Source organism: Manis javanica, chromosome 14, assembly GCF_040802235.1.
Source record: "Manis javanica isolate MJ-LG chromosome 14, MJ_LKY, whole genome shotgun sequence".
NCBI lineage: Eukaryota > Metazoa > Chordata > Mammalia > Pholidota > Manidae > Manis > Manis javanica.
The window spans coordinates 14380981-14392685 of record NC_133169.1 but is presented as its reverse complement, the minus strand read 5'-3'; the positions used below and the strand labels follow the sequence as shown (position 1 = coordinate 14392685).

General features: G+C 41.7%; 1 protein-coding gene across 1 annotated transcript in view; it reads left to right on the top strand.

Annotated features, from left to right (window-relative positions):
- The first annotated feature begins 372 nt into the window (after positions 1-372).
- The window catches only part of IARS2 (isoleucyl-tRNA synthetase 2, mitochondrial), a 50522-nt gene continuing 39189 nt past the window's right edge, over positions 373-11705 (top strand). The window contains exons 1-2 of the mRNA XM_017640599.3: positions 373-774; positions 2091-2213. Of these exons, the coding sequence (XP_017496088.3) occupies positions 508-774; positions 2091-2213 (390 nt within the window). The 5' untranslated portion in view covers positions 373-507. The remainder of the gene's footprint in view (positions 775-2090; positions 2214-11705) is intronic.

Sequence of the window (11705 nt, the reverse complement as noted above, 5' to 3'; positions counted from 1 at the left end):
TGGCACTCAGCCTTGCACTGTCTAAAGCAGTGCTGCCCACCAAAGTAGCCATTAGCACAGTGAACTTGAGCACTTGGTAAATTCCTAATCCAAACTGAGAGACGCCCTATGTGTAAAATGCATACCAATTCCGAAGACTTACTATGAAGAGAAAAAAATGCGACAGAACTTATCTTTGATTTTATGTTAATTACATGATGAAATGATACTATCTTGGATATATTGGGTTAAATGAAATACATATTTCTAAAAAGACTGGGTGGGCACTGTGATTAAGTCGGAGCCGCTCCACGCCTGCCACACCTTTCCCCGCCCCTCGGAGCCAGCCCCGCCCCGCGACGGTCGCAGCCAAGACCTGGAGGCGGCTCCGTGCTCTCTGCGCGGTCGGTGCCTCGCGCGCGTGCGCACTCCCGCCGCCTCGCCGAGATTCTGCGGGGTCCCTGTACCCCAGAGCCCCTGTGAGGGCGAAGATCCCGCGCTCACGGGGAGGCCGGGGGGTGGCCCGCCATGCGTTGGGGGCTGTGCACTCGCGGGCCGGGCGCAGCGGGTCTGGCCGCGGCCCGGAATCTGTGGGTGCCGCCCCGCCTTCCCTGTCTCCCAGGGTGGCAAGGGACGACAGGGAGGCCTTTGGTACGGCCGGTGACCGGGGCCAGTAACCAGCTGCAGAACTCGAGTAATGGCAGATTCCGGGACACTGTGTTGCTGCCGCAGACCAGCTTCCCCATGAAGCTGCTGGGCCGCCAGCAGCCTGACACGGAGCTGGAGATCCAGCAGGTACCGCCCCGCCCGGGAGCGGAGGAGCGGGGCCTAGAGAGGGAGGCCTGAGCCTGCGCGCGGAGGGAAGCGGGCCCCGCCGGGCGCCACACCCGGGCGGCCGACCCTCACCCCGGACGGGGCGGGGCCGGGCCTCCTGCTCCAGGCCACTTGGGGCGGGGGTGGTTGTGATCCGGTAGTTGGAAGTCGTCCACTTTCCACATGTTTGATGGCCTGAAAACATAAGAAACCTCCAGGTAGACCCCTCAGTGCTGACAGGTTCCAGAGCAGAACCTTAAGGTCGTAAACTAGAGATGCTCAGATGGCAGCATTGAATTAAGTCCCATTTTTAGCCTAGGCAACACAAGTTGCATTTTGGCACTTTTCACGTGGCTTGCAAAAAGTAAATTGACGTGTACACATGTAAGTAAAAATTCTGTGATGTGGAAAGGTTGAAGCTCACCTTTGTGGTATCAACAGGTCTCTATATGGAATTAGGACTCGTTTGAAGGCTAAAGCAGCGGTACTGATTTCCTGAGTCCCCTTCCTACACTGTGCGTCTGTTTCCTTGTTAGACTGGACTGAACTTAAGGCAGAGATGCACTTGTTAGTTTCTTAATTCTGGAGTCTTTAAGATCCCTGATATTTAAGATTTATTGGTTGAATTTTGCATAGCCTAAATATTCTTACAACAGTTATCTGGTTTTCTACACCCATAACCCGGTTTGGGCCATCTAATTTTTCGAAGTGTTTTAATTCAGTATTTTTGTATGTCAGGAACTGTGACAATTTCAAATGTTTTCTCATTTAACTCTCACACGGGCTCCGCTCTGTGAAATGGGTGTTAACATTTTTTCAAATGAGGGAGCGGGCTAATAAGGCAAAGTGATGTGGCAAAAGGCGCACACACAGCGTGTAAGGAAAGAGGATTGGGACTGCACTGAGTGTTGTTCATATTTAGAGAGTGCCTGGCGTCGAGGCCAGAGCGTATCAGGAGTAAGTGTGGAGAGGTGGTCTGCAGTTCCTTCAGCATGGCTGGACCGCAAAGCAGAGGCTGGGGAGTGCTGAAAGTGCCCAAGAATTTAGTGATACTAAACCTTTGCAGCATCCTGTGTACCATGTAAAGAGCTTAGACTTTAATGTCTGAAGTCTATGAGGAAACTATTTAAAAGTTTTAAGACATGACTACTCAGATGTGTGTTTTAGAAACTTCGCCTTTTCAGTTTTAGAGTGGAATACATCGGGATGGGGTTAAAATAGGAGTTGGCTGTTACTATGGTAAGGTTCAGGAGTATGTATTTATATGACTTTCAGACATTATTGTTCTTTTTAAACAGAAATGTGGATTTTCAGAGCTTTATTCATGGCAAAGAGAAAGAAAAGTAAAGACAGAATTTTGTCTTCATGATGGACCTCCTTATGCAAATGGTGACCCTCATGTTGGACATGCTTTAAATAAGGTAATTATAATTTAGTTAAGACTTGAGGGAAAATCTTTATTTAAATACACTACCAAGAGTGTCTTTTTATTTTACGACAAGCATCAGTCTGTGGTGACACATAAAACTAAAATGTCTTATTAGAAAGCAGCAATGAACAGTTTTAGGACACTGAGAATGTCACTGATACTTTGAGTTTATAGTTATTTCACATCATATAATATAGCTATATGTTATGTATATAATTGTACATCATATTATATTTTGCATAATCTTTTTCAGTAAATAATTATTAAATACTTGCTATGTGCCAGGCATCATTCTATACTCTGGGAATAGCAGTGAACAAAATAAAGATAAGTCCTGTCCTTATGGAGCTTATCCTCTAATCAGGAAAGACACAATCAGTAAGACAAGTAAGGAAAATAGGTAATATGTCAGATAGTTGCTGTGGACTGAGTATTTGTTCTTATGACTTATGTGGAGGTTTATTTTTTCCCTGTGGATGTTAGAAGGGTATCTCGCCGCAACCCTCCCTACCCTGAAATAATTCAGGGAGGCACAGACCCACGCAAGAGATTTTAATGGCTGAAAGAGAGAATGGCTGTCTCCAGGGGTAGAGCAGCAGCATGTGAGTGAGGAAGCATGTTTTTACGGAGTAGGGGTAAGGTGTGTTCTGCTATGGGGACATTGGTGATTGGATCTTAAGGGGGTGGTATGATCATCTGGACGTTGGTGATTGGATCTTAAGGGGTGCTGTAACCATCTGGCCTTTGGTGATTGGATCTTAAGGGACGGTACTTCCATCTGGCCATTGGTGATTGGATCTTCAGGGGTGTGGCGTCTTAGCGTGCCAGAATTTGCCTTCAGATGTCTACTTGCTTTAGGACCATTTGCTGAAAAAGCTTTATTTCTCTTAACGAGTTGCTTTTGTACCACTGTCAAAAATCAGTTGGGCAAATTTGTGTGACTCTACTTCTGGATTCTCTGTTATGTTCCATTGATCTGTCTCTCCTGCCAGTTTTGAATACTAATAGCTATAGAATAAGTCATGAAATTGAGCCATTTGGTTTTTCCCATTTTATTGTCTTGCAAAATTGCTTTAGCAATTTTAGTTTCTTTGCCTTTCCACATAAAGTTCAGAATAACTTTTTGACTTTAGCATCACAGAAGGTCTCCCTAAGGAAGTGATCTTTACACTGAGTTTTGAGAGTATTAGCAAACATCGGGTCAGTTCTGTGGGGTAGGTAGTAAGTAGTAGTAAACAGTGAATGGTATGCAAATTTTTGTGAGAACTAATTTTAAAAAATTTCCCCACAGTTTTATTGAGATATGATTAACATATAACGTTGCATTATTTAAGATGTACAACATGATTAGATATGTGTATGTATTTGTAAAACAATTACCACAGTAAATCCATCTTGTCACAGTTACAAATTTTTATTTTCTTGTGTTGAGAATTTTTAAGATTTACCCCTAGCAGTTTTCAAATATACACTACAGTATTATTAAGTATAGTTACCATGCTGTACAGTATATCAACAGAACTCGATAATCTTATTGTAAGATCGAAGGCACTGGGAGGAGGGGTGAGCACATCAGGCACTGATGACGTGCCAAAGTCCCCGACTGCTGCCCCCTCCCAACCTGAAAAATGTGCCTTGGGCTAGCCAATCCTGTGCCACTGTAAATCTAAGCTCTCCCTCCCCCTACCGTCTTTAAAAACTCGCTGTCTGTCTACTTTCACGTGACTTCCCTGGCCTGTGACAGCCGGCCGCAGAACCTCGCCCGGGGGCATTCAAATAAATTACTTGGCCCTTTGTTGCCTCTCTTTGCCTGCTTATTTCGGGTAGAATTTATCTTACACTTATAAGTGGAAGTCTATACGTTTTGACTACCTTCTCCCACTTACCCCACCCACCCTCTGCTTCTGGCAACCACTTGTCTGTTTTTTTTTTTTTCAGTCTGTTCTTTTTGATTAAAAAAAAAAAGCATAGTTCATAAAAGAAAAAACTGATAAATTGAACTTCATCAAAAATTAAAACTTTCTATGACTTTAGTTATTTAGATTCCATGTCTAAGTGAGGTTATACAGTATTTGTCCGTGTTTGATTTACTTCACTTAGCATAGTGCCCTCAAGGTCCATCCATGTTGTCTCAAATGGCAGGATTTCTTTCTTCTTTATGGCTGGATAATGTTCCATTGTATATATGTCCCACAGCTTCTTTATCCCTTCATCCATGAGTGGGCACTTAGGTTGTCTTCATGTCTTGACTATTGTAAATAATGCTGCACTGAACACACAGGTGTAGGTATGTCTTTGAGATAGTAATTTTGTTTCCTTTGGATAAATGCCCAGCAGTGGAATTGTTGGATTATATGGTAGTTCTATTTTTAATTTTCTGAGGAGCCTTCACACTTTTCCATAGTAGCTACACTAATTTGCATTCTGACCAGCAGTCCCTTTTGTCTCAGTCCTCACCAACACTTGCTATTTTTTGTCTTTTTTCTAATAGCCTTTCGGACTGGAAGGAGTGACTTCCCATTGCTTTTGATTCAAATTTCCCTGATGATTGATGATGTTGAGCATCTTTTCATGTACTTGTTTGCCGTTTGTATATCTTTGGAAAAATGTTCAAGTCCTTCACTCATTTTTTAATCAGATTGTTTTTTGCTGTTCAGTTGTATGAATTCCTTGTATTTTGGATTTTACTGTTTCCACATGCTTTTGTTTCAAGATATTTTTTCATTTCCCTTTTTATTTCTTCTTTGACCTAGACCCACTGGTTTTTCAGAAATGTGTTGATTATTTTCTGCATGTTTGTGAATTTTTCAGTTTTCCTGATACTGATTTTTAGTTTCATACCCTTGTGGTATAAAAAGATACCTGATATGATTTCAGTCTTTCTACATTGTTAAGACTTGTTTTGTGGCATAATAGATGATCTATCCTGGACAGCGTTGTGTGTGTGCTTGAGAAGAATGTATATTCAGCTGCTATGGGGTAGAATGGTCTATGTGTATGTCAGGTCCATTTGGTACAAGTCTAGTGTTTACTTACTGATTTTCTGTCCAAAAGACCTATCCATAATTGAAAATGGGGTATTGAAATCCTGGACTATTACTGTATTGTCTGTTTCTCCCTTCAGATCTGTTAGTAGTTACTTCATATATATGTACTCTTGAAAGGAAAGAAGCGACACACAGCAGCAATTCACCGGAGAAATCCACTTTATTAGGGAAAGGTGCTGGGTTATATAGGAAGGGGCATGGGGTGATTGTGGTGTTACTTCTATGGGGCTGGTGGCTATTGGCTAGGTGCTGGGAGTGGGAGGGGGGAGAGAGGTGATTGGTCTTCAGGTGGCGCCGTTGGGAACCGAGGACCCGGAAGAGAAGCCGGAAGTTCTCCATCTTACTGGTGGGGGCCCTTCAGCTCTGACATTGGTTGCATATATATTTACAAATATTGTAGTCTCTTAATGAATTGACCCTTTTATTGTTAGGATGACTTTGTCTCTTATTGCAGTTTTTGACTCAAAATCTACTTTGTCTGATTCAAGTATAGCTCCCTCTGCTCTCTTTGGGTTTCCATTTGTGTGGGATATCTTTATCCATGTGTTGTCCTTAAAGCTGAAGTGAGTCTCTTATAGATGGCTTATATGTAATTGTGTCTTGTTTATCCATCCAGCCACTGTGTACCTTTTGATGGTTGAATGTAATCCATTTACAGTAGTTATTGATAGGCAGAGGCTTCCTAATGCCAACTTAACTCTTTTCTGTTTGTTTTATAGCTCCTTTGTACCTCTTTCTGTCTTCCTTTATGAATGGATGATTTTTTTCCATAGTGGTATGCTTTGGTTCCTTTCTCATTATTTTTGTGCATTTACTGTAGGTTTTGCTTTGTGGTTACCATGAACCTTACATAAAATGAATTCACGTCTTTTTGTATTGTGTATCCGTAACAAGTTATTGTGGTTATTGTTATCTTTAATACTTTGTCCTTTAAACTTTATAGTTACAGTATAATACACCACCATATTGCAGTATTAGAGTGTTTGAATTTGACTACATACTTAACCTTAATGATTTTCATGTTTCCTGGTAGTAATTAGCATCCTTTCATGTCATCTTGAGTAACTCCTTCCAGGATTTTTTGTATGGTAGGTCTAGTGGTGAAGAACTCCTTTAGCTTTTGTTTGGGACATTCTTTATCTTTCCTTCATTTCCGAAGAACAGCTTTGCCAGGTGAAGTATTCTCGGTGGGCAGTTTATCTGCTGCACTTTGAATAGATCATCTCGCTCTCTTCTGGCCTGTAAGGTTTCTGCTGAAAAATTTGCTGTAGCCGCATGGAGGTGCTCTGTGGGTGACGAGCGTTTATTTCTTGCTGCTTTCAGGAGTCTCACTTTGTCTTTGATTTTTGACACTTTTATTATACTGTGTTTTTTCGAAGGTCTCTTCGGGTTGAATTTCTCTGGGACCAGTGAGTTTTTATGAACTTGGATGTCCAAAATTCTCCCCAGGTTTGGGAAGTTCTCAGCCATTAATTTACTAAGCTTTCTGACCCTTCCTCCCTCTCTTTTCTTTCTGGGACTCCCGTAAAGTGTAGTCTGGGGTGTTTTTTTGTTTGTTTGAGTTTTTATTATTTTTAGTAGTGTCAGATAAGTCCTATAAGCTTTCTTCATTCCTTCTCATTGTTTTACCATTTTGCAACTTTGCCTGGATAATTTCAAATGATCTGGTTTTGATTTCACCGATTCTTTCTCCTCATGGGTCATGTCTATTGTTGAGCTGTAAGAGTGGCGTATAGCCTGGCAATGTCTGGGCCTACCAGTGGGCAGATGTCGTGTCTGTTGTTGAAGCTCTCTATGGAATTCTTCAGTTCATACATTGTATTCTCTGCCAAAAATTCTTTTTGGCTCTTTTATGTTTCTTTCTATGTATTGAACTTTGCATTTTGTTTTTGAATTGTTTTTCTGATTTTGTTAAACTGTGTGTCTCTGATCTCTTATGACTCTACAATCATCTTTAAGTCAATTATTTTGAATTTTTGTCAGGCAGTTCATGAATCTCCATTTCTTTCCTTTTTTTTAACTGGAAGTTTCCTTTTTCCTTTGGCAGTGTCTTGTTTCCTTGGGTCTTTGTGATCCCTGTAGCCTTGTGTAGATGGCTGTGCATTTGAAGAAGCAGGCACCTCTCCCAGACTTTATGGACTGACTTCCATAAAAAAAGACCTTAGCCTGCAGGTGGGGGCATACTGGAGTGTGCTGTGGTTTGGGGTGCCAAGTGTGAAGGTGTGTGGTGACTCCAGGTAGGGGGTGGGGCCTAGTATCTGCTTTTGAGGCATGGGTTCCATGACATCAACACCTATGTGATCCTTGGCGAGATCTGTGGGTGGTCCACCATCATTTCAAGGGCAGTTTGGGTCCTCAGCAGTGCTTCCGGGTCCTGTGGCTAGAGATCGAGGCAGGCAGCAGTCGTGGCTAGAGCCAATGATGTGCACGTGCTTGGCTGTGGGGGCCAGCTAGAGATGTTGATGGCGTGGCAGGTGTCAGCTGCAGACAAGGGCGCAGTAGTGGGGGACAGAGCCAGCAGCAGTGTCTGGGGCTGCCAGTGGGCAGATGATCAGCTCAGAGGCCCAGGCTTTCAGCCATGACTCCAGTGGCTAGCCACGCATGTACATGGCAGTAGAGGTTGGTCGTGGAAGCTATGGCTGCTGGCATGCAGGTTGGTGACAGGAGTCAGCTAGATCTGGGCCCGTGAGCAACTTTAGGGGCCTTAGCTGTCAGCATGCATTTATTTGGCTGCAGGGGTAACTGCAGGTGATCATAGTGCTACAGGCCAGTGACGAGAATTGGGGTCAGATTCAGCCCTGTGGGAGCAGCATCTGGGGGCCCTGGCGTGGTGTGTAGTTGTATAGCTGCAGAGGCTAGTCTTGGGCTCGTACACAGCAGTGGATGCTTGTGATGAGAGTCTGGAGCCTGTGACTTACAGATGCCCAGCTTCTGGGACTAGCCTAGGGGTGCGTGCAGTGATACAGGCCAGTGCCATGACTAAGGGCCAGATCCATGTCCACAAGCAGCTGTGGGGCCTTGGCCCTGTGCGTGCCCTTGTGCAGGTACAGGGGCTAGCCATGGGTGCGTGCACAGTGGTGAGGAGTGGAAAATGGCAATGTAAATTTATTATGATTATACTATAACGAACCCTGAGGTAACTCTTGGTCGCCTCTTGGGTCTTAGTGTGCTTACGGCCAAACTGTGTTGGTGGTCATGGTCTGGAAGACCTGTTGGGGTTTTTAATATCTTGTTTGACCCTTTATAAAGCAGGAGACTGAACCATAAACAGGAGTGGTTTCGGGCCTGTTCTGCCATCTGGTGACAAGGGGTTAGGTGGAGACGGGGAGGACTTTGTTCAGGTGAGGACAGGACCCATTCGTGTCTGCCTAGCTACCTGACAGAAGGTTAATTACATTTACCCATATTTTTATTTACTATGTTCTTTTTTCCTTCTGGATGTTGCCGTATTTCTCTTTATCGTTTCTTTTTCTTTGTTGAGAGAATCTCCTTTAGCCATTCCTTAGGGTTGGTCTCCTGGTCAGTAACCTCTTAGTTTTCTGTCATCTGGTAATGTCTTTACTTCCCTTTCATTCCTGAAGTGTATTTTGATCACATACAGCATTCTGGATGGACAGCTATTTTTTTTTTTCAACACTTTAAAAATATTATACCACTTCCCTCTGGCCTCCACGTTTTCTGATGAAATCTCTGCTGTCATGTGAATTATTTTCCCTTGTAATATAATAAGGTGTCATTTTTCTCTGACTCCTGTCTAAACATTTTCATTTTTACAAGTTTAATGATGATATGTCTTGGTGCGGATGTCTTTAGGTTTTTCCTGTTTGGAGTTCTTTCAGCTCCTTTAATTTGTAGGTTTATGTGTTCCACCAATTTGAGGAGTTTGGGACCATTATTTTTTCATGTACTTTTTTGGCTGTGTCTGAAAAAGCCTCCTTTCAGGACAGCAGTAACACCAATATTAGTTCTTTTGTTATAGTCACATAGCTTCCTTATTTTCTTTTTTTTCCTGCCTTTTTTCTCTCTGTAGATCGGGTAATTTGTTGTTCTTTTGTCAAGTTTAATAGTTTTTCCCTTTGTTCCCTCCATTTGTCCCCCTTCCCAGCACTTGAACCCACCAACTGAGCTTATTTCAGTTACTGCATTTTTCACTTCTAAAATTTCCATTTGATGTCAATTATGTTTCAGTAACAAATGAAAAATTTTCCTAGTTAGTTTTTCTTTGTATCGACTGAGGCTTTTATTTGTTTTGCTGAGGCTTTTTTATGTTTCTATATTTTTCAAGTATGTTCACAGTTGCTTGTTTAAGCATTTTTATCATCATTGCTTTAAAATATTTTTCAGTTTATTCTGACATTTCTGTCATCTCATTTTTGGTTATGCCATGGTTGTCTTTTTTCATTCAGTTTCATGTCTTTGATTTTTGGTATGACACGTGAGTTCTGATTGAAACCTTGACATTTTATATATTAAGAATTTGTATCCTACTTAAACATTATATTTTAGCACCTTTCACTGACACCTGTGCAGCAGAGGGAGGGGTCACTGTCTGGCCACTGCCAGGTGGGAGTAGAAGTCCAGACTTCCCTCTCAGCCTCTGCTGACACTGAGGAGAGGAGCTCCTCCTTACTGCTCAGCAGGGCAGGAATTCTTAGTCCCCCAGGCCTCCGCTGGTACTTCCTGGCTGCACGGGGCTAGTGTGCCTTGTAACTCCTCTCTGCACAGCCTTTACTGACACCGCGGTGGTGGGGAGGTGATCTTGCTACCACCAGGCAGTGGTAAAGGTCCCCTCTCTGCACTAAGCATCCCTTGACTACCCCAGTGGGTATGGAGGGGCACCTCATTATTGGGGGGTGAGAATGGATGTCCAGGCTCCCGTGTAGTCTCTGCTGACATGGCAGATGGAATCTCATGACTGCCCCAAGGGGATGAAAATCCCCACTTTCTACTTGATGTTCTTTGACAGCATAGCAGCAGGAGAGGGGATTCAGGGGCCTGTGACAAATGGACAAGGGTAGAACTCTAGGCTCCCCACTTAACTTTTGCCTGAAGGGGTGTAGTTGAGGCCAGAGTTCTTTCCTTTGGTGTTTGACTCCAGTAGAGCAGTTAGACTTCCCCTTACCTGGTTTTTTAGCTAGAGAGAGAAAAAGAAAGTTGTGACTTTATTTTTGTCTGCACCTGTTGGCATTTCCAAGTTGCTGGCTTCTCCACCTCCATGTCAAGGTGCTGTGAGGCAAAATGAAAACCCGGGGAACTCACCATTGTGCCATCCCTGCTCCTCAGCTCCCTGGATTATCCTTCTCTTTGCCCTTCAGAGCCTCCTTTTGTTTGTTTTATACATAATGTCAAGTTTTTAAACTATATTTAATATAGATATATAATAAGATATATAGATATATAGATATATATAATTAAATTATATATTTAATATAGATATATAATAAGATAGATATATAATATTCTATCTTTCAAGAAGTGGAAGATCCAGATTGAAAGTTTTTTAAGGTTAATTATTTTCTCTGGCTATAAATGTGTATTTGGCAAATACTAGAAAATTGAAAGAAGAAATTTAAAATTACCATAATCCTATCAGACATATACTTACTGTTAACATTTTGGGGTATTTTCTTAAGAGTTTTAATACTTAAAAAAAAATCTAGTTGTGATAAAATTTTTATGTATAGTTTGTATCTTGCCTTTTCTTTGATGTTTTTAATATACAGTTGACCCTTGAACAACACAGGTTTGAATTTCATGTGTCTGCTTACATGAATTTTTTCAGTGAATGTATTGGAAAGATTTTTGGAGATTGGTAACACTTTGAATAAACATTTCCATTTCTCTAGCTTTATTGTAAGAACACAGTATATATTACATGTAACATAAAAAATATATGTCGACCAACTGCTTTTATTATCAGTAAGGCTTCCAGTCCACAGTGGGCTATTATTAGTAGTTAAGTTTTTGGGGAGTCAAAAGTTGTACACAGATTTTCGACTCACAGTTGGCAGTGTGTGTGGGGGGGTGTAGGTGCCCTGTTATAATGCCTGAATTGTTCCTAGGTCAACTATAAATATTTTCCCAAATTTTTATTATAATCCTACTTAGGTGTTTTAATGATGGTGTAACATTTTGATGTAGTGAGTATATTCCTACCTGTAGCTTTCTGAAAAATTCAGATTACTTCCTTGAGAATTAGTAGATAAGAATTGTTGGATACCTTGTGGTAAATTACTTTTCAGTAGTTTTTATCACTTGTTATACTACATTTCACTTGAGAAACTTGTCATATTATACTTAACTGACACTAGATATTGTGGCTAATTTGAACATAATATTGCTAATTTGAAAGACAAAATGTAATATCTAAGTGTTTTAATTTGCCAGTCTTTGATTTCTGTGTGCTTGAATTTTCATGCTGATTTATTTTGTTAGTT